Below are 27,369 nucleotides of genomic sequence, written 5' to 3' on the forward strand. Positions count from 1 at the left end.
CACTAGTTCCCATCGTTTGTGTTCAGTTCTGAAGATGTCATCTAGCCCCAGTCAACACCTAGAGACTCACTCTGAATACTATCACACTGGAGCACAGGCTTCAACACATGAACTTTGGGGAACTATAAACATTTCAACCCAAGACACACGTACACCTGAATAAATGAGAAAATGTATTTGAGTCCTTCAAAGATAGTGCCACTAAAAACCCTATGATTCTGAAGACTCTTCAGGATAGTGGTTCTCAACTTGTTGGTCGAGACCCCTTTGGGGATCGAGTGACCAGTGACCACCCAATCTCTTCTAGGCCAGAGAAGTGTGGGAAAGCAGGAAGCATTCCTCTGACCACCAGGAATATCAGATGGTCTAAGAACCCAGACCCTCCACACATAAACGTCCAAGTCTTTCCGGGGCTTTGCCCCCACCCCCTTCTCTCTCCACTTCCTTGGCATCTGACTGGGGAGGCTGTCACAAACTGTCACCTGCCAGATGTCTTGAACTCCCTGTCTCACAATTTTATAGATGGGTCCCAAACCTGGTACTGCCCGGGGTTTGTTCCTCCTGAGAGCTGAAGGAGAATTGGTTCTCTGCTGATAGAATAGCTTTGGGCAGCCCCAGGGTGAACAGCTTGTGTTTTCTCATTCACTTCCTGTTACAAATGTCTATCTCTGGATCCCAATGCCCTCCTTTATGGAGGGGAGGACACATTTGTCATGAATTAATTCCACCCTAATGACCCCACTTAACTCCTTTGTCTCTGTCTTAGGATTACTATTGCTGTGAAGAAACACCGCCACCAAAACAACCTGGGAAAGAAAGGGTTTATTCCGCTTACACTTCCATATCACAACTATTCATCATTGAAAGAAGTCAGGACAGGAACTCAAACAGGACAGGAACCTGGAGACAGGAGCTGATGCAGAGGCAATGGAGGAGTATTGCCTACTGGTTGGCTCTTCATGGCTTGCTCAGCTTGCTTTCTTAAGGGACCCAGGACCACCAGCCTAGGGATAGCATCACCCACAATGGACTGTTCCCTCCCCCATCAATCCATCATTAAGAAAATGCCCTACATGCTTACCTACAGCCTGATCTTAGAGAGGCACTTTCTCAGTTGAAATTTCTTTCCACTCTGAAGACTCTAATTTGTGTAATGTTGACATAAAACTAGCCAGAACACTCCATAAGGACCCTATCTCTAAAGAATGTCAGATTCTGCCCTTGTCTGTGGAGGCTCTACGTCTGCTCTCTACTCTTCTGTTTTGCCTTTTCTCCTACCTCCTTTTCTTTTTTGAGTCACTATATTTGTATCCCTAGTAGCCATTTGTAGTGAGGATTCTGAGAACCAGCGGAAGTAAGGTTCGTGCGCGCGTTCACGCGCAGTCAGCACGCATCCAGACGCATCAGGGCTCCTGATGCCCCTCCACAGAGATGTCATGGCTGCTGGCTTCGGCATCTCCTCCACACAGCATGGACCGCCGTGATACTAAATCACTCTACTTGTAAACACCTTCTGTCCTTCACCTAAAATGTCATGCAACCCAGTGAGGCAGGGCACCACACTGAGAGCCTGCATCCTCTCTGCCCAGCTTACCAATGACTTTTCCTTTGTCTCTGTTCAGCTTTCCTCTGCTTGCCCAACAAGTGCCTATTCCAAGAAATTACAAGCGAACTGTCACTTTAAAAGGAAAAAGAGAGCCGCCTAGTGACCTTCCTTGGGAACGCGTTGCTAAGTTGGTGTTTTTGTCCTGAGACTTGGCTGCAGCTTCCCAGGGAGCAACCTCACTTACCCCCAGCACACCCCTTCGCTCATTCCTGAAAGATTCCCTGGCTTGACCGAGAGGTCTCTCATCACATCCCTCCAATTCCAGAAAGTGGAATCTGCAAACTGCGATTCGTAGAGTGGATTAAGGTAAATCAGTTTCTAACGGAACCCGAGCCACAGACCCAGTATCCTGCTTTCACCTCCTTGCAGTTCCGGCTTGGAGATCAGCCCCTCCCTGGGTGCCATGGGAGCGGATTGAATGCATTGTAACTTTAAGGACTCTCCTTTTGCTTGTAGTTTTGCTTTTTGAATGGAAAGTAGGGGCGCTGCGGGAACAGCTTCGATTTCTGCAGCAGTCTGGTGTTTGGCTTGCAGCGGAAATGCCAGCCAGTTCACAGAGTAGTGCCGGAGGAGTAGCGCCGTCCTCTCTGGCCGGTGTGCTGCTAAACACTGACTGCATGCTGCTTTCAGGCCTTTGGTTTAGACTGTCTCAGAGGCGTGGGTGGGGAGTACTCAGTGCTGCAAACTTCACTTTTCTTAGTATTGGAGAAAGAGCTGAACCACAGGGCTGAGGACTGCCAAGCTCCAAGAAAAATCTACAGGCTGTCGGTTAAACTGATTGCTTTCTTCTTTGCAAAGAGGTGTGATGAGAAACTAATAAAATCTAATGGGGAATATATGTCTGCTATTGCATCTTCTATAAATGTTTCTGCAAATAAGTGTAGTGCCAGTATGACATATAGAGCGAGGGGTGGATAGAAGAGATGTGTGTATGTGTATACATATATGCATATACATAGATCGATCTAGATAGATATTTGACCTAGAGTTCATTTACAGAGCCATTCATTTGAGTTTTCATTGAGCGTCATATAATGCAGTGGAGGATGAATTCAGCTTTACCTTATGCTAACATGACTTAGACCAGGTTCAATGCTGGGAGTTTGCTGGGGAAGCAGATGCATGGACAGATCATGAGAGCCCTGTGATCTAGTGCCAAAGGAGATTTGTAAACCATCTAGAGCTTGATGAACAACAGGACTGAGTCCAGAGAGGAACTTCCCGCACTCCCAGTCCACTGCTCGACCATAGAGCACAGCCTGCGTACCGACCTGCCCACTGCAGAGAACAGTGTCATAACCCTCTGATTAAGTGACTGCACACAGCTATGCCGTTAACCTGTACTTGAGAAGTACAGTATTCTAGCCACTGGCTAGAATAATTTGTTGTTATGTAATTAATCATAAAAGACAGCATATGGCAGCTCCTGAGATTTCCCAGCTTTGAATGGGAGGGTAGAAAGTCTCTGGTCTCTGAAGAGAGAAAGTGAGCATGGGTAGGAGGGGACAGAGGTTCCAGACACACTTTAAATGGATGGACACACACACAAAGAAAGGAAAGAAGGAAGGAAGGAGGGAGGGAGGGAGGGAAGGACGGAGGGAGGGAGGAAGAGGAGAAGGAAGAGAGAGAAGAGAGAGAGAGAGAGAGAGAGAGAGAGAGAGAGAGAGAGAGAGAGAGAGAGAGAGAGAAGACAGAAGGCAGCCTGGGCCTAGAGGAAGGAGAAATGAGACCTGGTTTTGGCTGCGGCCACAGCTTGAAAACAAAACTTAAAGAGAACAAGGGGAGTGGGGCATCAATACCCTAAGGTTTTCCTTATGATTCTTCTCTGTCCCCAAGCTCTTTTCTCCCTTCTTTATCCCTTCCTCCCACTTTCCCTCCCAGTCATGAGCTCTTCTTATGACCATCCTGGTTAAAAGACAAAAACTAAAGCATTGGTTCTCAACCTGTGGGCTGAGACACCCTTTGAGGGTCAAACAGGGGTCGCCAAAGACCATTGAAAAACACAGATATTTACATTACGATTCATAATTAGTAATCATAGTTAGTAATCATAACTAAATTACAGATGGGAGGTAGCAAGAAAACAATCTTATGGTTGGGGGGTCACTACAACAGGAGGAACTGTGTTAAAGGGTCACAGCATTAGGAAGGCTGAGAACCACCACTATAAAGAGACATTTGTGCCTCTCCCTTCAGCTGTCAAATGATTAAAACAAGTGGATTGCCTCAGGGTTTCACAGTGGGAGAAGGAAAAGGTCTTGGTTCTGGTACCATTTCAAGGGAGAAATTCTCTCCAACAAGTTCTGACCGTTTGTCAGCCACCTCTCAGAAGAGGGTGGACAGAGACAATGATGGGTCAGTGATGGGCAGGATCACATCATTGACCAGGACTGCTTAGCTATGTGTGGCTCCTGGTACCCTCTATTCAAACCTAAACTTCATATCAGGACCCCAGAAGGCAGACTTGCGTCACATCCTAATGCCGCTATATTGAATAAATTCCCCTTCTCTGATTTTTTTTTTCATTATTTGTCTCTTTATTTGGCTTACTGGGGGAAGAGGGTGGTGGCCAAGCCTATTTTATTAGGGTTGCCAAGGTCCAGGTTCTGACCCTAACTCTGGCAACATTTTTAATAATAAACCCATAAAACCCTACCAACGCAGAGAGCCTGGTCTGTGACGGGCACTGGATTACAATCTTCTTAGTATGGAGCCTATGATAACCCCTCACCCCTTGAGATAGGAGCCTTGAGATGGCTGGGACTTTACAGAATTGACAGTGTAGTTCCAAGACTGCACAGCTGGTGAGAAGAGGAAACTCTGAACCCAGTGTTTTGTTTTTGTTTTTTTACAAAGCCCTCACTATTTAAAACCTTAATTTCTTTGTAAAAAAATTAATGCACCATCCTTGGGACAGCTTTGATTGAGAGATGCCTCTTAATCTCAGTTCTCTGCATCCTGCAAGGTCATTACAGAGTCCTGGATGTGACTCTGGGTGACTTTAGAGACCCAGATGGTCAGATAACAGTGTGAGTACTTTCCTTTAAAAACGTGTTGCTTTTCTTGTACTGTGTAAAACAGTTTATAGGCCTGGCGATGCCTACGCCATTCCTCGCTGCTGTAGTATTTGTGGCTTTGCACTGTAAGCATTTCCACAATAAGGAGCTAGTATACAACAGTGATGGGACCTTGTTTAGTGAGACTTAGGTTAAAGAGGGTGGTGCCTGGGACTGGAGAACTTAGACCCACCAATGCCTAGGTCAGACTCTACACGTGAGATTTGAAAACTGTGACTTGGAGCACATGGCATAACCTGCCAGATACTCGGTTCCTAGAATCTGCATTGGCGTGTGCCCTACTGAGAGTCGTTCCCCGGGAATGAGCAGAATGCATGTGTAGAAAGACTGCAAAGCTCTGCTTCTGCAAACCAGGGCTCTTATTTTGATACTGTCATGGAATGTATTAACAAGTGGCCAAGGCAAATGCTGATGACAGGGGCTTATTAAAGCTGAGTCGTGTTTATTCATCTTTTCTGAGCAGCAGTGTTCATAAGAAAGATAAATTTGAGTGTCATTCGATTTCCTTCAAAACTCATTCGAAGGTAATGATCGGGAAAGAACGGGGAGAGAGAAAACAAGTCCGTTGCATTTCTCATTTGCCACTTCTACTTTTTTCTTCCATGAATGACTTTTTTCTGAATTTTGGAGAGTCTGTTTTCCAATTACTAAAACACTTCACATTCTTTATTTCCAGTTCCTAAGGACCAGCAGTGTCCATCAGAGATGTACTGTCTGTCCGCACTCATCGTAAGTTTCCTGCCCCTTCCAGTACCCCCCTATCACTGGGCCTGATGTTTTATGTTTTTCCTCCCGCTAGAACTTTCTGAGCGGTCTGTGTGGAAGACAACTGCCTTGCAGACCATTTGTTTTTCATGAATATGCTAATTCCCTGGGCGGGTCAGCAAAACCTTGGACACCTGGCGTGAGCTGCTTAACTGGCCCAGGGCAGCTAAGATTTGTCTCCCATGGGATCAAGAAAGGCTTAAGATTTGTCAGTCCTGTGCCTAATATTTCTCCTCATCGTCTCTCATTTAATCTTCACAGCATCCTAAGAAAGCTCTGAAGGACTCCAGAATGTGCCCATGAAAATGGACTCATAGTAACTGAGCATCTCTTAGACAAATACACATGCACTGAGTGGGGTGCCCAGAGGCTCTGGGGATAAGCATCACACAAAGCGCAGTTCCTGCTCTCCTAGAACTCTAACAGTGATGGGCAGACCCTGATGTACAGTTCCCAAAGCAGATTGGCAGTAAGTATTATAGAGAAAGAAGTCATTGTTGGGCACTCACAAAGTTCTTGGCAGGTCCATAACACAATGGAAAATCATTGTATGAAGAACTGTTAGGGAAGACCCCCCTGAAAGTGAACTATAATCAGAGACCCAAGGGAACTCTGGTGTGTGCGTGTGTGCGTGTGTCTGTGTGTGTGTGTGTGTAAAGATGAAAGACACATACACACACACACAGGGGTGGGTTGGATTTCACTCATTAGGCAAAGAAAAGTCATTGGAGGACTGTGAGTGGCGGAATGTCATGATCCTACCTAATTTCAATCATTCAGCCTGGCTTCCATGTAGAAAGACAACTGTAACTGAGCCGTATGTGGAGCAGGAGAGTCAGGAGACTCCCAGGGCAGTCTGCAGGGGAGGCAGGACTATGGGACTTGACTTGACCACAGTATTGGAAGCAGAGGTCTTCCGGGTATAGTGCTGGATACTACTAGAAAGCTGGCAGATTTCTGGGAGATGGGATGCTGAATTAGCAGGATGTCCCAGGAGTAGAAATCTACCGGGGAATTGTCTCCCCTGACTCTGGAGACTGTGAAGTCCCTCGGTGAGCAATCTGCAGACTGGGGACCTTGCATGTTGATAGTGTAGGACAGTTCCAATCGATGGCTCCTGACCCAGGAAAGCCGAAGGTGTAACTCCAAGTTTAAGCCCAAAAGCCTGAGATGAGGATGTACAGGCTTATATAATGTGAATTCTAGTTGGTCTTAATAATAAAAATCCTGAGTCAGATGTAGGAGTAAATGCTGAAGGATCAGAGAAGCAGAACAGCCAGCCACTAGTTCTTACCTCTACCGAATTCTTAGACCCAAGGGGCAATTCTATCTCTAGGAATCCTCAGACTGAATGCCCCGAGTTCCTGTCTCTTCCTACCTTATATTCCTTTCTCTATCCAGCCTTTTTCCCTTCCTGTCTCCTCCTCCCTGTTATTGGGATTAAAGGAATGTGACTCCCAAGTACTGGGATTAAAGGTGTGAGCTACTTTGAGAACAGATCAATCTAGTGTAGCCCAGGGTGACCTTGAACTCACAGAGATCCATCTGCCTTTGCATCCCTAGTACTGGGATTAAACGTGTGTGCCACCTTTGCCTGGCCTCTATGGCTAACTCGTGACTTGCTCCACACTCTGATTCTCAGACGAGCTTTAATTGTTGTAGCACAAACAAAATATCACCACAGTTGGGGGCTGGGGTGAGTTCTGGTGTCCTACGGAGAGAGGGCCTGGATGTGAGAAGACAGAAGAATCCTGGCTCTTAGGGGTTGTGAAATAGGCTCATTCTCTTTTTGTGTTTGTTCTTTTGGGGTCTTGGATAATTATTTGGTGCCCCTCATTTTGGAAGTGATTCGGACTCAAAAACCAATGTAACTTTGGAAAGATGCTCCCAGACACAAAGAATTGTTGTAAAATATTAGTTTAAGATGTGTTACATCCTTTTATGCTGTGGAATATTTGTTTAATTTAATATTTGCAAAGACATGTTGTATTCTTTAATATTGCATTTGTTTAGCTCTGTTAAGCTGTTACTTTGCCTGCCTAAAACACCTGATTGGCCTAATAAAGAACTGAACCACCAAGAGCTGGGCAGGAGAGGGATAGGTGGGGGTGGGATGCAGAGAGAATAGATAGAAGGAGAAATCTGGGCACAAAGAGCAAGGATCAAGAAAAGAAGAAAGTGGAAGTCTACAGGGGCCAGCCACCCAGCCATGCAGCCAGTCATGGAGTAAGAAGGAAAGAAAGAGATATAGAATAAAGATAAAGAGAAATGGGATAATTTAAGTTAGAAAAACTGGCTGAAACAAGTTAAAGTCAGGCATTCACAAATAAGGATGCGTGAATGTATTTGGAGCTGGGTGGTAGTGGCCCCCAAAGAGTAAAACAAACAAACAAACAAAACTACACAGAACAGTAACTCCCCAGTTTTTAAAGTATCCCTTGATCTAGTCAAGTTGACATAAAAATAATGACAGGTACGCTATATCATAGGAGGGTGAAAACAGCCAAGGGTGGCCACAGGGGCTCTGTTCTTGGTAGAATGGGAAGACTATAGCACAGACTCATAAGCAGAGGCCAACAGCTTCAGTCAGGGTCAAGGGAGGTAACCCTGACACCATCACAGACTGGATTCTAGCATTCTGAGGCTGCGTCTAGACTCAGAGTGTAGATATGGGAAAGATCCATGTGCATATGGTATTCCAGGCCAAGAGTTAAGATAAGAGAGCCAGGGGAGTGATAACAGGCTGAGCCAAACACTCCAGCATTCGATGCTGGGGAGACGAGAAACCAGCCAAGAAGTGCCTGAGAAGGAGCAGCTGGTGAGTGGCATGAACACCCTGAAGGAACCTGTTCCAGAGGCTGGGTGAGGAAAGTGTTTTGACAGCACATCTGTACGTGAAGAAGAGAACTGGCCATCCAACAAACAGACCCCAGCAAGAGTAGGCACAGGGTGTATTAGACACCCAGAATAATAAAGATTAAGAAAGGAGGAGTGTTTCTGGTGTGTTCTTAGAAAGACTGAAAAATGGAGCAACAGCTACAAGAGAAGTAAAACGGAGAGAAGACATTTTTGTGTAAGGAAAAGTCAGGTTATTTTGAACCCTGGTAGGAATGAACCTACAGAGCAGGAAGAAATGGCTGTCTAGGCAGCAGGGTTGGGGTGGGATATTACGTGATCATAGTCCTAGGGGGAAGTAGTGGGACTCACTGACTGCCAAGAGCTGGGCTAGGTGAACGCAGAGACCACAGCACAGTAGCAAGCAGAAGCAGAAGAGAAAGCCAGAAGCAGAGGAGTGCTGTGATCCATTGGGAGTTGCAGGAAGTGAGAGGATTTGGCGCCCTCTCTGGTCTCACCTCTCTGCTCCTTGAAATGAGAAGGCGATTAAAAATTGAGACTGAGAGGCCAAGAAGAGAAGAAGTCAGAGATGGTCCTTTGAAGCTGACTTCAGCCAGGGTTCGTCTGCCCACCAGGGTGTACAAGGGGCAGAGGGCTAGCGTGCCTCCTTCTCTTACATCCCCCATTCCTGGGGCTTGCCATGCTTGTTGTGGACAGCTCAGTCTAGTGTGTAAGCTTCCATCTGCCTGCATCAACAGCAAGAGACAGGGATGATCTCACGATGCCTGATCTCTTCCTTGTTCTTTCTCAGAAACCATCACAGCCAAGATGAATCCCGAGGAAGAAAAAGTAAAAATAATTTCAGAGGTAAGTCCCGGCCTTTCTACCCTTGGGGCCCTTTGTGGGTGCTAGAGGATAGAGTTTCAGGTAGAAGCTACCTGAGGAGTCTCTTCTTTTCTTTGTGTTTTGACAAAGGAGTTCACCAGCGATGATGTGGACACAGAGGTGGGAAGACGGAAGAAGAATTCAAAGGTCCAAAGACAACAGAGGAAAAAAAAGGTAAGAACTGATGAGAAACTGCACCAGTCTATGTAGAATATTATTGATACAAATCACTGATGCGCAGTCTGCCTGCCCCTCTGGGAAGCCACACAGATTCCCGCTGTGAAACTTGTGGGACACTCGAGGGGAAAGGAAACCTCAGCCAAGGAATTGGCCCATGGGATGTCTGTGGAGTATTTTCTTGATTAATAATTGATGTAGAACAGTCTAGCCCACTGTGGACAGTGTCGTCCCCAGGTAGGTAAGTCTGGGCTTTATGAAAAGGGAGGGTGAGCATGACCCTGGCAGCAATTGGTAAGCAGTGTCCCTCCGTGGCCTCTGCTTCAGTTCCTGGCTTCGGGTTCCTGCACTGACTTCCTTCCTGACTTCCCTCAGAAATGATCTGTCACCTGGAAGTGTAGGAGGGAAGTGAACTCTTTCTTCTTCAAGGTGTTCTTGGTTGCAGCAATAGAAACTTAACTAGAAATCCACCACAGAAAAACCGTCCCTCCTGCGGACTCCAGCTCTTGACTCACTCCTGGAAACTGAGGCAGGGATGTAGGTGGATGGTCTAATGTGTGAGATCCTGGTGTGAGGCGAATATAGAGAGATGACGCTCCAAATAAGGCTATGCCCATACTAAGAGCTTTTGTCTTTTGTTGTTGTTGTTTCTTTGTTTCGTTTTTGTATAGAGACAGGATAACACAGAGTCTAGGAAGGAAGGAAGGAAGGAAGGAAGGAAGGAAGGAAGGAAGGAAGGAAGGAAGGAAGGAAGGAAGGAAGGAAGGAAGCTGATGTATTGCCATTGACGGTCATAGACTGTGGCGGGCAGCAGATGGCAGTGCAGGATCACAAATCTTAAGAGACTCCCTTTTTCTTCTACCCCAAGTCCCAAATTCACAGTTAACTCCTGTCTTCCCAGCCTGCAGCCATTTCTTCCCCACCTCTCCGCAGGAGTTTCCCACCTCCTCTGCTGGAAGCATCCCTGCAAGGTAATTCAGTTCCCTTATTAAGGAACTGCCGTCCTGAAGAAGAAAGGCAAGAAAGGGGCTGTTGTAGACAGGGACTTGCCTGGAGCCTGGGAGGGAGGGAAAGGGAGCGCCATTTTGAGCTAACAGTCACATGATGAGGCTGCCAGGAGACGGAGAGTAGACCTGGGAGGAGGAGAGGGGACTGGGAGAGTCAGGGAGGAACCTTCCTGCCAGCTCCTCAGAACTCTGCACGTTTCCACTAGGGAAAGCAGAGAAGACAAAAGCTCTATCTGCCTTTCCTTTCCTGCAGGCTGAATCCAGCCATAGGGGAAGGCGCAGGGGGCTGAGAAGAGCTGCCAGGGCATAGCTGCCCACTCTAGGAGACTAGGGACACCAAGACTTATGAACACTCAGCTGCATCGCACCCTGAAGCTTTTAGCTGAGGTTCAGCCTGTTTGTTGCTCCGCAGCCTGGGGCAGGGGATCCTGCGGAGTCAGATAGAAAGTACTTTAGAGCCACTTAGTGAGCAGAGAGTGACCAAAGATAAAGCTGCCTGGCATCTTTGAACCGAACAGGAGAAAGCCACAGGCAACGTGGTAACTCTCAGTGGCTGAGTTTTGTAAGCCAACTTTGCAGGCACCCTTGTGATTGTTTAATCTGCTCTAGAGCCTTGATCCCTGCTATGGTTTTATTCAGAAGACCCTATCCTTTTGAATGCTCTATTTCCATCTGAATCTGTGCTGCAATTCTCCATGCATAGCAATGGTTGTACAAAGGGAGTGGAGTACTTCAATCCTCACTGCATAACAATGCTTTTACAGAGAAAGGAGGCATATGCTTGCCCAGGGCTCATAGCCAGGCTGAGCTGACTGTGAGCTTTAGTCTTCCTGGCACAGAAGCATCCTTACCAGCTCTGCTTCCTCAAGACTTGAGGAAAACAGCACAAGATATTCTCAGTGGAACCCAGTGTGGAAACAGTATTAACCCAGATTAGCCAGTGCCACTTGGATGGTCCTTTCCTGTCTATATGGGGATGGAGATGAAGTGTTCTGTTGCGATTCCCTGCATAGATGTATGCCTTTCTTCCAAGCAAATGTGACAATCATTGTCTTATTTTGGGGTACCATGAGACTATGGTGAGAAGCCCCCTAGTAACCACTCAGACTGGTAACAGAGACCTGAACAACGGTGAAGAGCACGGAAAGTGCTAAGGCCCGGCCCTTCTGCGGTGACCCCACCGCATCTTAAGAAAGGGACTGAGCTAATGAAGTGCAGGCATCTCAGACACTTCTCATCTCTTCACAGTCACCTGCCACTACCCCTGAGGAAATGGTGTCAGACAAATTCCAAGGCGGTGGCCAGCCAGAGATGGTGGAGGAAGAACCTGAAACCAACCTCCTGAGCTTGACAGCCCGGCGGGGGCCTCGGAGTGAGTAACTTGCTTGCTTGCTTTCAGCTGGTGGTTAGTAACTGCCAATCACAGACTCAGCATTGAGCAATATGGGGCTTTATTGGGGGTATTGTTTCTACATATGGCCAGGGGTATGGCTCCCTGAATAGGACAAAACAACAGGAATGTAGTCATTCTCAGAGACTGAGTTTTGGAAGCTCCTCTTTTAGGGGGCTCCAACTGTTTTGCTGTAACTCTGTGGCTGAGTTTCTAGGGTGGCATCAAACTAGAAGACATGTAGTTAGGGAGCTCTGCTATAACCAGGAAAAGTAGACAGCAGTAACCGAAGTAGAACTAGCAGAGATAATCAGATATTTTAGAATTTGAAGGAGGGTGACCCAGAGACACACGTGTGTATGAAGCGGAACAAGAGTCAGTTAGACTGCAGAACGGGGCAGTTTCTGAGGCTATTAACCCTTCACAACACTCACGCTCAGCCCCTGCAGACTCACCTTCTTCTTCTGGGAGCCATAGCAAGGAGGCTGGGGAGCTGGATTAGTGAGAAAAGCCCTTGGCCGTGCAAGTGAGAAGACTCAAGTTCAAATCCCCAGGACCCATGTAAAAAGCATGCATGGCAGCACATATCTGTAATTCCAATACTCCTACGTAATACCTCCTATGGGAGATGGAGACGGGAGAATCCCTCAATGCTCACTGTCCAGCTAGCCTGGCACGCACACATGTGCACACAACAATGAGACCCTGTTTCAAAAAAGTAGAAGGGGGGGTATGGACACCTGGGGTTTGTAACGGGTTCACTGAGGCAAACCCATACCTGCACTCAGACACACGAATGTGCACATACATATGTAAATGTGATTTTTTAAAAAAGAGCCTTGCCAGCTGGGCGGTGGTGGCGCACTCCTTTAATCCCAGCACTTGGGAGGCAGAGGCAGGCGGATCTCTGTGAGTTCGAGACCAGCCTGGTCTACAGAGCTAGTTCCAGGACAGGCTCCAAAACCACAGAGAAACCCTGTCTCGAAAAACCAAAAAAAAAAAAAAAGAGCCTTGGCTAGTCCTTGGACTTCACGTCATTTGCTCTTGTCCATGCAGTGAGCATCGTTCATTGTGAGTCCACAGTGGGGAAAACCACTGCCCTTCCCCCATGACCGGCAAAGTGGATTAGACAGGAAATGTGCTTCGTTCTTCCAGTTACACATCCCCTACACTCTTGTACTGTGGCAGCACTGGGAGGTAGAGTCACTGTTAGACATTAGAGGCCTGTGGAAGCAGCTGACCTAAGTCCAACCCTAAGAAAGGTGTGGCTCCAACACGAAGGAAGCAACATGCAATTAGGGCTGCTAGGAATCCCAGAAGAGCAGACTAAGATTCACACACACACAGACACACACACACACACACACACACACACCGCCAAGTAGCTGTTCTTTTTCTTACATGCCTTTGTCCACTTGGGCTGCCCTAACTAAATATCATAGACTGTGTGGCTTGAAAATTCAGAAGCGTATTCTTCTCACTGAATGCAACACAAGGGCTCCCAGTTAGAGCAGACTCCAGTTGATTTAGCAACTGGAAAAATGGGGCTGCCATCTTCAGAGGGGAGGGACAGCAGGAAGGACATGTGTGAGGGGCCGGTAACCAGGAATAAAGATGCAGAGTGTGAGACGCTTATTGGGTGGACATGGGTTTATGGATGTAGGAGGCTGGTGGGGAGAAGGGCTGGGACTGGAGAGGCCTTCCTTGACCTCCCATCTAGAGCAGTCCTTTCTCCCCTCCACAGCACATGCAGTCCTGTCAGCGGAGCTTTTTCTTTCAGTACACACCTCACCCCCTAAACACAGTCTTGAGAGCTGCTGGGCAAAGACCGCTCTGCTAGGGCAGAGCCTCCCTCACGGCAGGCTGTGTTCACTCTGGTGACCGTGTCCTCCTTCAGGGCACAGAACGTCTTAAAGCTTGATGTGGCTCCACATACTGTTTTCTTATTGACGCCTGTATTTTTAGTGTTTTAATCCAAAAATTCACAGCCCAATTCAATGCCATAATCCTTATTGAGTTCATTTTTGTTTATTAGGTAGGGACACGATTTCATCTTTTATTTATTAGAAAATTAAATTGTTTACATGGCTGGGGGAGCATGTTGTGCCTTGGTGCACATGTTGTGATCCAAGGACAACCTGTATGAACCAGTTCTCTCCCTTCGCTCTGGATCCCAGGGCGAGACCTCAGGTTGTCAGGCTTGGTGGCAGGTGCCTTTACCTGCTGAACCATCAGCTCCCCGTACCACTCTTTTATCTTTGGATGTAAGTTTTCCTAACTCCATTTGGTGAATACGGCGCTTTCCTACCGAAGGGTCTTGGCACATCTGTTGAGGATCATCTGACCATACAGTGAAGGATTTATTTCTGGGCTCTCCATTCTGTTCCATGGGTTTAGATTTCTGTCTTTGTGCTGCTACCATGCAGTTTTGACTTTAACTTTGGAATGAGTTTTGGACTTAGAAAATGGGAGGCCTTGAAGATTGTTCACTTTCAAAACTGTGTTAGCCGTTCACAGTCCTCTGTCGTTCCTTAAGTACTTTAGGGTAGACATTTCTATTTTTGCAAAACAAAAATGATTGTGTTTTTCAAAAGAATTATACCGATCTATAGACTGTCTGGGTAGTATTGACATTTTAATGACAGTGAGTCTTTAAATCCCCAAACACACAGTCCTTCCGTTTATTTTTCTCACCTTTAATTTCTTTCAGCAGAATTTCAGTTCTGGGTGTGTGAGTCCTTCCTAAGTGACTTCCTCCTAAGTGTATTACTTAGTTTTTGATAGTATTCTAAGTAGAATTGTTTTATTAATTTTATTTTGAATTGTTTGTTTTTGGTATATACAAATGCCATTGACTTTTGTGTGTTGGTTTTATATTCTGAAACTTTCGCTGAATTCGTGTGTGACTCTAACGTCTTTTGTGGGCTCATTAGAATTTCTTTATCATGCAATTGCTTAATAAAGATAATTTGACTGTAACATCCCAACCTGGGTGATGTTTTAATTTCTTTTTCTTGCCTTGTTTCTCTGCATATGAGTCCCAGGACTATGTTGAAATAGCAAAAGCTACTATCTTTCTTTGGTCCTGATCATAGAGAAAAAAAATACTTTGGCATCAGCCGTGAGGCTTTTATATGTCCTTTATTTTGTTGAGATTGTTTCTCAACAATATGAGATATGATGCCTTTACTCTGGACAGACGGAACGATGGGTGTGTAGAGAAACAGGTCCATCAGATACATCTGAAAATGTTAAGAACCTCAGACCACATTCTGAGCTAGCCAGTGGTGTAGAGGTGCCATGCTAGGGTCTTGATGTGTGCTGTATTATTTAATTTTCCTAGTAATCCTACCCTTGGGCACTGTTAGTAGATTAGGAAGCAAGGTCTAGGGAGGGTTAACGGTGACAAGTGACAGAGCAGATTCCTGATCTCATATGCTAGCCTGTGTTCCTACTTACTACGAGCTGCATCACTGTGGACCCACAGACTTAACCTTGGATTATAGACTTAATTATATTTAGACTTAATAATTCAACCCAGTACTACAAACCTAGCAGCAGTTCCTGAGAGCCCACAGGGAACTCCTAAAAGGGGCAAAGAACGAGTTAGGGTCTTCTTCATGAGACTGTAAGCCCAGCTGTTCCTGATCTTTTTCCATAAAGAATAACAGAGTCCTCTCCTTACTTCCCAAAACAGCGCATTTCCTATTGGATTGTTGTTGTTGTTGTTGATGTTGTTGTTGATTCTGCTCTGTATTCAGGCCTTGATCTGGTGAGGTGTGCATGCTCACTTACCGCTCGGAGCAGATGGTGGTCCACATCCTCCCATTGAGTCTGTCCACTTAGATGGAAATGTGTGATTCTTACCCTGACTCTTTACTTCCCAAACCTCACACTGGTCCGGGCTATATATACATCAGCACTCTTAACCACAGGCCAGCTCAACTGTGATCCCCCATCACTCTATAATGTGCACACAGTTCTCCTTGTATTGTCAAGGTCAGACAACATTCAGAGACCGAGAGACCCACACCTGTGACCACATGGCCGCTCATGCACATGTCTATGCAGTGCAACTACTAACTTCCTACTTTCTCATCTAAGATACCTAGGGCCCTGACAATTTCATTGATTACACACCAGTTGCAAATCAAATAAGTGTCTGGTTTCAAAGCATGCACTTTCCTCATGAGTCCACCTTGCCCTGTGTCTTAGCAGAGTAACAATCAAATTTCTTTTTCTCACTAACATCTGTTTTTGTTTTCCATTCATTCTGCTAGTCTCTCTGATTAAAGTATCACTTCAGAGCTAGTTCCTCAGTATTGGTGGAAAAGAAAATACAGTGAAATTTGAGTAAATGGCATAGATGATTTATTTTAGACATGCATTTTCAAAGTCTTCAAGACCCGGTGAGACAGACACAGGAAGCAGATTTTCTGAGGTTAGACTCAGGAGAATTGCCTGAAAGAGTGAAGCTGGGTTACCGTGGAGCATCTAAGGAGAGAGGAGGACACTAACCAAAGGACTCACACAGCATGGCTTCAGTGCCCGAGAAATCTGTGCTTCTCTGACTTTGTCCCTTCTCCTTTACTCATTAGCAATTGCTGATCTTTAAGAATGATATGTTGTTGTGGTGGTTTTTAACTTATTCTGGGAAAGATATTTAGAGGATTTTCAGATTTCCTAATTCTGCTTGGTGGCATGTCACCTCCCTAGCTAGAATGTGAGCAGCGTGATGGAAAGACTCTTGGTGGGTGCTTTTGCATCTGGTTAATGGTAATGACCCATTAGTCAAGAGAGTGTAGTTTAAACACACACTGCTTGGACTTGCTCAGGTTCTGAATCCGTAGGTTTGGCTGTGAGTTACTCTATCTAAAAGTTCCTAGACCTTGCTGTTGAGAACCACTAGTTGCATCCTAGATACCGGTTTCCATGTTCTTCTCTACTTTTCTCTTCTTATTCCTCTCTCTCTCTCTCTCTCTCTCTCTCTCTCTCTCTCTCTCTCTCTCTCTCTCTCTTTCTTCCTCTTCCTCTTCCTCTTCCTCTTCCTCTTCTTCTTCTTCTTCTTCTTCTTCTTCTTCCCTTCTTCCCTCCCACTGACCGTCTCTCCTTAAGATATCACTGGGACATCCTAGCTGGTGCAGCTAGGTGAAGCTCTCCAGGTGCAGCTTCTAAAAACACTACTGACCTTGATTCTGCTCTCTCCACCTGCTTCAAGACTTCTACAGAAAGCAGAGTCAAGACTCCTTAGAAGAACATTAAAGGACACTTCACCCCCTAAATCCTACAAACTTAACTGCTCCAGGTTCCTATCCCAATGAATTTAACATTCTATGCATCAGGCACCATCTTATTTCCTGTATTTCTCTCAGGATGGTGTTGGGTATCAAAGAACAGAACTGGGACCAAATCGCAAGCATTCTGTTGTGGACTGAAAAATAAAAAACAGATGTTTGTGAGAAAATAACGGGAAGCACGCCATTTGTCATGCATGACCTCATTGACTTCATCAACAATGACACCCAGGGATGGTGACACCTGAGCTTGGAGTTAGGATTTGGTGATAATCCAGCAAGGATGCTGTGGAGAGTCACATGCTAATTCACTATACCCAACACACAATAGCTGTATACTTGTTCAAGTGGTTCCCCTCCGTATTCAGTAATATCTGTGATATGTACATTGTCTCAGTGACAGCCCTTGGCAGTCCAAGGGCTATAGCTAGGCCTTTAGCAAAGGTTGCTCTAGTTGAAGAGAGGATTAACCGCTGAGATGACCTCACATCAGCCACCCGTTCACCCAAGAAGCAACATGTTGAAGTTCAGCGCTGACTGAGTTGGCAACTGTCTGTGTGCCTTCAACATTCAGAGGCCACTCATTCTGGGCTTGGTCAAACCAACGTGACAGTCCCTAGCAGGGCCAAGTTCTCCATGTCAGTCTCCAAGAAGCCAAGGCATATACTTCCACCATCAAAGTGGCTTCAGCACTGAGGCCTGTTTGCTTGTGCAGCCCTCTATGAGCAAAAGTACATCCCCTTTTATAGTCAATTAACTCCTGAGGGGGAAATGTTTAAAAGTAATATTTATTTATTTTTTTTATTTGCTTATTTATTTATTTTTAAGGCTTACCTCCCATCCCTTCAGCATCCAGAACAGGCTTTGCAGAATTTTCCATGAGGGAACGCATGAGGGAGAAGCTTCAGGCTGCAAGGGTAAGAGAGACTGTCCCCTTCAGGACTGACTGCTACTTCCGGGGGTTTGTCTTGTTTGCTTTGTATGCTTCAAACTGTGTGGAGCTGAGAGCCATTCAGTCTGTCCTTCAGGCCCTCAATGTTACTATTCTTTGCATTGGCAAGGATGAGAACTACAGCGGAAAATGGCCGTCCCTGTTCTAAGCCATTGTCCTCGCTCTGATCCCTACAGTGGGACAGCATGCGGCCATTTTACTGACTCTTCTTTATTCCGGGGGCAGCTGAGGTTCTCTGATAATTTGTTATATATAATACTTTCCTGTTTGGTTCTTCAGTCCAAGGCGGAAAGTGCATTGCTGCGGGATGCCCCCACCCCTAGGCCCCGGCGCATGCGCAGTTCCAGTGAGAGAGAAACGGAGACTGAATTTGGCACAGAGGTGAGACATGGATTCTTTCTATCTTTCTACTTTGACCTGTGGTTGCTGTACTGTCTGACCCTACTTTCCCCTTCTTTACAATGGGACAAAACTACAACTGAGTTCTTGGTATTGTTTATGGACTGAGTTAACATGCATTAACAGTGTTTTCTATCAGTAACAGACACACAGTAGGTCCTCTCAGATGGGAAGTGTCTTGGTTTTCTGCCTGAACTGGATCCAGCACAGCTCTTTGCTTGCTCCTTTATGCTCAGCCAGCTTTCATTACTCTTATATAGTTAAGAATCCCTGCCTAGGGAATGGTGCCACCCACAATGGTCTTCCTACATAATCAACCATCAAGACATCTGACTTCCAACACACACACGGGGGGTGGGGGGGCGGGAGAATGTTCAGGCACCAATTTGATCTAGACTCTAAACACTAAACACTAAGACTCTTTCCCAGGTCACTGATCACAGGTTCTGTCAAGGTAACAGCTAAGCCAACACAAAGGCTAATCCTCAACTTAGAAAATTTAGAATAACCTTAATTTCTGGATTTCTTTTGCTTTAATTTGTCATTTTCCCCTTTATAAAGCCAAGTAAAGAGATGGGAGACACTCAACAAGAAGATGACCCCCAGAGCCATTCAAGATTTAAGTTCCGTGATTCTGTACGAAAAATCAAGTCGAAACCCCAGGTTAGAAAGTCTGTCTTTAAAATAATGTTTCTTTCTGCTTTTCAAAAATCTCTAAGCCCAGATGCATATCTACATAGCTGATTCCTGTTGTGGCTCTGCATGCAAGAGGGAGGTGAGGGGAGTAAGGATTTCTACTTTTAAAGTCCTGGAGGCAAGATTAAAATACTGCCCCATTGTGGGGAAGGAGGAGGGGTACAAGGAAGGCAGGGCACAGTAAGATAAGAGTTTGTTCCCCAGTTTTCATAATGAGGAAGGAATGGGGGTACCAACTCCAAAACCAAAACAGTAACTGTCACTTGTTAAAAAGATGAAGAGATCCATACTTCTCATTATTAAACAAAATTATCTCTGCATTGATCCATAGAACAATGAGTATATTGTTTGATGCCTTAATTATCTTTCCTGAAGCTATTACTTTTTTCTAACTAGTACATTTTTATGCATACTGGGATGGAATTGTTCATATTTTTTTTTAAAGTAGAGCTGGAGAAAGATGATTCAGCAACTAAGAACATTGACCGTTCTTCTACAAGACCCAGATTCAGTTTCTGGCACCCCCATGGCTACTCACGATCATGTCACTGCAGTTCTAGGGAATCCAATGTCCTCTTCTGGCTTCTGTGGGCACTCCATGCAATTGTGCGCATATATGCAGGCAAAACATTCATCGTACACATAAAGTAGTATTTTTAAAAGTAATACTAGTTACTTATTTTAAATACTCAACCACTGCTTGCTGCGCTTGTTAAAATCCGTGACCTATAATTCAGTTAACCTCCAGCAAAGACAATACAGTCAACAGGCCTCCCCGAGCTGACCTACCTCAAGCCAGCGTCAGTTAATTGTGTGGGTGGGGTTCATTCCATTTCTCCATCTAAGCTACTTGCTGTCTGTTTTTCTTCAGCCCCCTCCCGGCTTCCCCTCTGCAGAAGAGGCCTATAACTTCTTTACTTTCAACTTTGATCCTGAACCAGAGCAATCAGAGGGGAAAACTCAAGCAAAGGGTGGAGCCAGAGCTCATCAAGAGGACCAAGAAGGAGAAGAAGGATCATGTGCACAAGAGACAACAGAGAAAACGGTATCTTGGACAGTGATGGGGGGCGGGGGGACTGGGAAGACAGATGAGGGAGAAAGGGATGGAGGGAGGAGTCTGCACCACGCCACAAGGATGCTCACTCGTACCTGGGTTGGAAAAAGGAGGACCAGGATGCCATGAGAACTGACCTCACTTGCCTTTCTGTAACCCTTGTCGCAGCCCACAGATTGAGAACCAAAGGCCTTGATTAAATGTCCATCTTTTCTTGTGAGGGGAGAAATGAAGTTTGAGGGTTTTCTTGCTGGACTTTGCACAGTGTTTCCTCTGTACTTCGTACTAAGAGGACTTTACTCCAGAAGGCAAATGAGACAGACCTGCCTCTCTCCCACAGCCTTACAAGAGAGCCCATTTTTGTGCCCAGTACCACCCCTAAGTATAAATTATTCTGTTATCTAACTCTGAGCCCAGGTTCTTTAAGTAAATGTTATCAAATAAGCATCTTCAAAGGCTGTGAGACGCTTAATTTCAGGATTACTGTTGTTTGGGTTACCACTTCTTAGTTGGCTTCCTCTGGCATACAGTTTTCCAGGTGGAATAGCAAATGTTACCAATGAAAACCCACCTGTGAAATATGAAAAAATATGATAGGTCACCTTCATCTGAAGCAAAGGAAATACACTGTGTGTGTGTGTGTGTGTGTGTGTGTATTCATGTGTGTGAATGTGGGTAGGTATGCTTCACAGTCCCTGTGTGTAGGCCAGAGGTTTTCAGAGTCTCCCATCACCTTCCACCTTGCTTGAGACAGGATCCATGATGTCTGTCCGTGGTGTGTGGCTGGTTGGTCAGTGACCCTTCAGGGCTTCTGTCCCTGCATCCCGTCTCCCTGTGGGAGTACTGCAACTACAGATTCACTCATTCCACACCTCATGCTTTTATAGTAAGCACCTCCACCCACTTACCCATCTCCCTGAGCCTGGAAAATCCAACTGTGCTGTAAGATGTATTAAGTTTTATGGGTTCTTTCCCCATGTCTGCTAAGAATCTTGGTGGAACTTTTTCTTGTCACTTTTCAATGTTGTGCAGGAAGAGGAAGAGCTGCTTAATGGTAAGGATGCCGAGGACTTCCTGTTGGGCTTAGATCCCACAGCCCATGACTTTGTATCTGTCAGAGCCGCAGAGTATGAAAGTGCCCACGTTCGCCTGCAGAAGGAAAAAGAAATCCTCTTCACACCCAGTCGGCTGACAGGTACTCACTCTTTCTCTCCATGCTCAGCTCAGACGCTTTCACATCCTGCAGATGAAATATGCCTGGCACATAAAGACGACCCTTTCCAGAGCTGATTCTAGGTTTGAATGTGATGTGCTCATCACAACCATCTTTGGGAGCTGGGGAGATGTCTCAGTGGATATAATGCTTGGCATGCAAGCTTGACAACTGGGTTTGGGTCCTGGTGTCCATGTAAAAAGCCAGGCACAGTAGCACCTGCCTATAATGCCAGTGCTGGGAGTGAAGACAGGTGGATCCCAGCAGCTGGCTGGCCAGGTGAGCGCTAGGTTCCATGAGAGGTCCCATCCCATCTCAGAAACTTAATGCACACACATTCACATTCACCTGAGCACACACAAACACCAGCTCTGTGGCCAAGCAGGGATGAAAGCAGACCAACCAGGAGTGGGCTGAAGAAAGGAAGAAACGGAAGTTGCATAAATGATAACTTGGTGCATCATGGAGGAGACAATATTCCTGAGTGGCCCAGGGCGATAGCCAAACCCCATAGCCTCTGTTCCACGGCTGCTGCTGTTGTACACAACAGAGGTTTTTATAGGGGTGTGTCCTTACCCCAAGGGAGCAGGGAAAGCGCCATCCCCACTTTACTCTTGCTGACACAGGAGGATATCCATGACAAATAAGGATAAATGGATTGGGTGAGCAGTCGACACTATTTTAACAAAAACTTAGGGGCTACCAGATTAGTGCTGACCTGGTGTTTAGTACGAATGAGCGTTTTATTGCATAAAAAAATGTCTTAGACGAATGAAGAATGATAAAGAAGCTTGTCCCATATTTTTGGAGGACCAGAGAAGTGTTTTCTAGAAATGGGTATTACTGGTTTGAGGGTTGGGATATATAGGAAATACAGTGTTTGATGGCCACACACAGGCAAGACAGCATGGGATTTCTTGTCATTCAGATTAAGATAATTATGAGTCCTATAAGGGTTCCCTCCTGGCCTGAAAACCATCCCATCCTGCCTTTTCTTCTGTCTTCTCTAGTCCATTCTGCTGCAGCAGGCCCCATAGCCTTGACAGAATCTAAGCCCTGCTAGAGCACCTCCCCAGCACAGAGCCCCAAGCTTCTCCCTGGGATCTGAATGGTTCACTGCTACCCTGTGTCCCCTCTCGCTACACCATGGCATTCTGGGAGCATGTTTGTTTCCCAGTATGCACAAACTTCAGCACAGTGATACCTGGCTGAAGGGTAGGGATGCATTCTGAGACTTTACAGTTGTGTGAACATCTCACTGTGTACTTCCACAAACCCAGGTGACACAGCCTCACATACGTGTAAAGCCCATGACTCCTAAGAGAAGCCCTGCTGATACTGGAGGCACTCGAGGTCAAGTACAGGGACACCTGGAACAGAAAACTTTGAGCTCCATTGTAACCTCATGCATCTCTGAAGGAATAAGTGTGCAGTTCATGTGAATGGCATCATGTGTCCTCCCCTTGCAGGGTGCACCCTCCTGCAGAGCACATCCACCCCCCACACACACACACAACACTAGGGTGGCAAAGTGTCTGCAACTGAGCAGACTCCTTCTTGGACCCTGAGTTCATCCCACCCCTCCCTAAGTGCCTGTCAACCTGTGTCTCGTCACCAGATGTCAGTCTCTAGTGTCATCCTATAGCCCTTGCTCCTTGTGGCTGCCTGTTGTTCCCACTGTCACCTCAGTGACTCTAGACAGCGTCAACCTGGCCTGGAGCCCTGAGTCACATGAACGTCCAACACTAGGAGGTTCTCAGCAAATATCTGCTTTTTTTTTTTTTTGAATAAGAAGACAGACAGAGTGGACCAATAATCCAGGTCACTATCACTTCCTGTATTCAGTGCCGGGCATCAACCCTTGCCTATGTCGGCCCCAATCTCTCTGCTGACTGAATTACCAGGCTGTGAGCATTTTAGTTTGCAAAGTATTTCCTTGTACTTGATGTCATCTAATCTTCCCAGGAACCCAGTGAAGGAAAAGCTATGAGTTCTTGTACAAAAGAAAAGAGCTCCAAGTGCCTGGCCTGAATTCACTAGGCTGAAAAACAGTAGCTCAGTATCCCATACCCCAGCCCTTGGCTGTGAACGTTAGGTTCTCCTCAGCACACCCCTCTTCTGAGCTCGGCTCTGAGTTATTTAGGCTCTGGGTCTTAAGTACACAGGTCTATATGATGTTGCAAATCAACACGTTCCTCTTTTCCTTGGTTCCGCTTCTAGAGATTAATTTGGAAAAGGCATTTTCTCCATAACGGAACCTCTGGTGCTTGTTGTAATCCCCCAGTGGCAGTTCATAGGGTGAGGCTGGCGCTCATGCCTGTTGTGTTTATTTGTGAACTCCCTAGTGCCAACCTACAAGAAGCTTCCTGAGAACGTGCTGCAGCCCCGATTCCTGGAAGATGAAGGTCTGTACATCGGGGCGAGACCAGAGGTGGCCCGCACCAATGAGAACATCATGGAGAACAGACTACTGATACAAGAGCCTGTGAGTGGGGAACCTCACTCCCCAGAGGAACCTGGCGCCTGGCGTCATCCGCCGGACTCTTCCTCTATAGTTTGTCAAGAGGATCTGGTTCATTCTGGTTTTGCTTTTTGTCTTTGTTTCTCAATACATTCTGGGACCCCCAGATAACACAGCCTCTCAACAGCTCATAGCACGTCTCCTGCCACCTCGGTGCCAACATTTTCCCAAGCCCCAAAAGTTTTAATCGCCCACATAGAAAATTATCTCAATTTTGGGTTTGCCACCCTTAAGTCTTTAACAAAGAGAACATAAGATTCTTGTTAAGCATTTAATTCCTTGTTTTTTTCCCTCCTTGATTTTCCAAGACAGGATTTCCCTGTGTAGCCCTGACTGTCCTATTACTCTCTCTGCAGACCAGGCTGGCCTCGAGATCCGCCTGCCTCTGCCTCCCAAGTGCTGGGATTAGAGACGTGCGCCACTATACCCAGTCCAGTCACTTGTCTTAAATATAACTTAATAAGTGGGGATGTTAGTGAAGAATCGATTTCATGGATACAGAAACTTTTAGAGTTGTCCAAGGTGACACATGGAATACATAACTGAAACAAAAATTGTATGCCAATGTTTCACAAACTGTTTTCTGCCCAGATATAAAGGAATATGGTCCTTCTCTCTGCTCCATCCACAGGGGAGGAAGTGGTTCGGAGATGACGGCAGAATCCTAGCACTTCCTAGCCCCATCAAGCCTTATCCCTCAAGGCCATCCCTGTCTACACGGGAGCAAAACACCAAGGCCGAACTGGAGACTTTGTACAAGAAGGTATACATGTCTTGTTCACTTTAATCTCTTGTTGATGGGTGAAACTGAAGCTGCCCTGCTTACTGAACAGCTTGAAGTGGGTTCGTAACATTTCACTTAGATCTTTTTAAAATAAGTTGTCCCGAGGGGTGCACCCACACACTGAGGCAATGGGGATGTTCTATCGGGAACTCACCAAGGCCAGCTGGCCGGGGACTGAAAAAGCATGGGACAAAACCGGTCTCACTGAACATAATGGACAATGAGGACTACTGAGAACTGAAGAACAATGGCAATGGGTTCTTGATCCTATTGCACGTAATGGCTTTGTGGGAGCCCAGGTAGTTTGGATGCTCACCTTAATAGACCTGGATGGAGGTGGGTGGTCCTTGGACCTCCCACAGGGCAGAGAAACGTGCTTGCTCTTTGGGCTGAGGAGGAAGGAAGACTTGATTGGGGGAGGGGGAGGGAATGGGAGGTGGTGGTGGGGAAGAGGCAGAAATCTTTAATAATTAAATTAATTAATTAATTTAAAAAAAAAGAAAAAAAAATAAAATAAAATAAGTTGTCCCCTCACCCAGGAAGCCCAGGGAGCCCATGTGATCCCAACTCACACAGGCGTGGTGTCCTGACTAGGAAGGGCACTGTCAGTATCTTTATTTATGTAACCAAGGTAACTGCTCTTGTTTTCTCATTTCATCTGCCCCTTCCGTTCTCTTTATTAGTTACATCTACTAGAAGACGGTTTCTTCCTTCTTCTTGTTTTATGCTCTACGGGGGATTTACTGTCCTTCTATCCCTTTTACTCTCCTATCTGAAGTACTCTACCAAACTGCCTGCTTGGGTCCTTGATTTAGCACTCCTTGAATGAACTTGGTCCTCAATCTCTTCCTGTGCCTGGATTCTTGGCCTATAATAATATAGAATTGGCAGTTGTGTCTATCTCCTTAGCAATTCTGTGCAGACTAAATGAGATCATATGTGCTGCCATGACAAAATATCTGAAGCTTGGAACATCACTAAGAAAAGAGGTTTATTTATCTCACAGTCCTAGGGTCAAAGATCATGGCAACTGCTCAGTTCTGCTGTGAGCCTCAGGGCAGATGCCACCACAGTGATGGGAAGATGTGTGGGAAAGCTAATGTAATGATAATGGAAACCACAGAGACAAACCAAAATGCCAGGGCCTGTTCTGTAACAGCTCATCTCTTGAAAACTGGCCTGCTCCATGTGACCAGCATGAATCCCTTCCCAGGACACTGACACTACAGTCAAGCCACCATCTGCCACCTGGTAAATGTCTATCTGTGTCAGCAAACAGCAACACCCCAGGGACCAAACTTAGAGCATTCCATACTCTGAGGAATAAACCCCAGCCATCATTTGAAATGTGCAGTATCTCCATACTGATGGACTGTAACAGAATGGGAGTATGGAGACCATTCCCCAAAGTGAAGTGATGGGTGGAGTAGACTCAGGCACCCCTGCCCTCCAGAGTGTCTGAGCTCTTGGCAATTTCTTTGCTCTCGGAGCCTCTCCTTCACTGAAAAGCAGGAATGATAATACTGCCCATGACCCCAGGTCCTAGTGAGTGCTGAGGTGACCCGTGAGCTGCCCCTTTTTGCACTTCAAACTTCTGTAACTAGTTCTTACAGGCAGGTGTTAACGAGCACTGCTTTGTGTGGAGTGTCTCTCCTACTTGCTTATCACAAGACAAAGATGCATGATGCAATCAGTAATTAAGACAGCATGAAACGTACCATCTTGTCACTCATGGGCCCGTCTCTTCATCCAGGCGGCCATCTCAGCTGAAACGCTAGTGCAATGAAGAACTAAATTGTGGGTTAAAATTAGAAAACTGGGGTAGTTAGCAGTGAAAGAGAGTCTTTGAGAGCTAGCGAGTCTGACCTGTCCCTTTGAGCAGTTCTAAGCTTATGTGGACAGGTACTGCAGTTAAGGGATCACACTGTCAGTTGCACCAGGAGAATGCCACCAGGACGTGAGACCAGAAAGTCCCATTCCATCTCACGTGGATGACCTTCCACCTACAGACATAAGCTGAGCTGCTAAAACTCATGGAGTGCCAAAGAGACTACACCAATCTCCAATCTCCGCTAAGCCCACACAGTCAGAGGCCCCGCCTCCCCTCTCCCAGCAGGGACCTGTACCCAGTCGGGTGTGTGTGTGTGTGTGTGTGTAGGTGTGGCTAGAGAAGGACAGTACTCCCTTCTCATATTAGTTTAAATTGGCAGATATTCTAGTATCGTTTCATCATTGTGATAAATACTTTTTCCAAAAGCAAGCTGGGGAGGAAAGGATTTCTTTGGTGTACATGCCCAGGCCCTAGTCCATCACTGAGGATAGTCAGGGCAGGAACACAAGCAGGAGCTTCATTGAAGGCAGGCCTTCCTGCTTCCACACAGCATTCCTTTAGACCAGGAGACTCACTCACATCACAACCAGGGGAGTTCAGCAGGTACCCATGTGGGGCAGTCACCGATCCATGGAGCTTGATGGCTCACAGGGTCTTCCTCAGTTAGCTTCTTTTTATAGCCCAGGACCACTTGCCCGAGAATGGCACCACCCACTTTGTACCAGTTAACTATCAACACAGTCCCCCACAGACGTTCCGTAGGCCAGTTTGACCTAGACAGTTCCTCAGTGGTGGCTCTAGAGTCCACTCAGGTGACTCTAGCTTGCGTCAAGTTGACAGCTAAAAACTAACCAGGCCAACAAATAACACTGTATGCTTTTCT

The 27,369-nt window shown here is 46.2% G+C and overlaps 1 protein-coding gene across 3 annotated transcripts in view; it reads left to right on the forward strand.

The window, feature by feature from the left end:
• The first annotated feature begins 1,781 nt into the window (after nt 1-1,781).
• The window catches only part of Cc2d2a (coiled-coil and C2 domain containing 2A), a 77,480-nt gene continuing 51,892 nt past the window's right edge, over nt 1,782-27,369 (forward strand). For all 3 annotated transcript variants that reach the window (XM_057772424.1, XM_057772426.1, XM_057772425.1), the window contains exons 1-13: nt 1,782-1,912; nt 5,360-5,412; nt 5,710-5,917; nt 9,095-9,150; nt 9,259-9,342; nt 11,601-11,724; nt 17,865-17,953; nt 18,268-18,369; nt 18,949-19,050; nt 19,955-20,128; nt 21,170-21,332; nt 23,696-23,835; nt 24,503-24,634. In XM_057772424.1, the coding sequence (XP_057628407.1) occupies nt 9,112-9,150; nt 9,259-9,342; nt 11,601-11,724; nt 17,865-17,953; nt 18,268-18,369; nt 18,949-19,050; nt 19,955-20,128; nt 21,170-21,332; nt 23,696-23,835; nt 24,503-24,634 (1,149 nt within the window). In that variant the 5' untranslated portion in view covers nt 1,782-1,912; nt 5,360-5,412; nt 5,710-5,917; nt 9,095-9,111. The remainder of the gene's footprint in view (nt 1,913-5,359; nt 5,413-5,709; nt 5,918-9,094; nt 9,151-9,258; nt 9,343-11,600; nt 11,725-17,864; nt 17,954-18,267; nt 18,370-18,948; nt 19,051-19,954; nt 20,129-21,169; nt 21,333-23,695; nt 23,836-24,502; nt 24,635-27,369) is intronic.

This window comes from Chionomys nivalis, chromosome 6 (assembly GCF_950005125.1).
Source record: "Chionomys nivalis chromosome 6, mChiNiv1.1, whole genome shotgun sequence".
Classification (NCBI taxonomy): Eukaryota; Metazoa; Chordata; class Mammalia; order Rodentia; family Cricetidae; genus Chionomys; species Chionomys nivalis.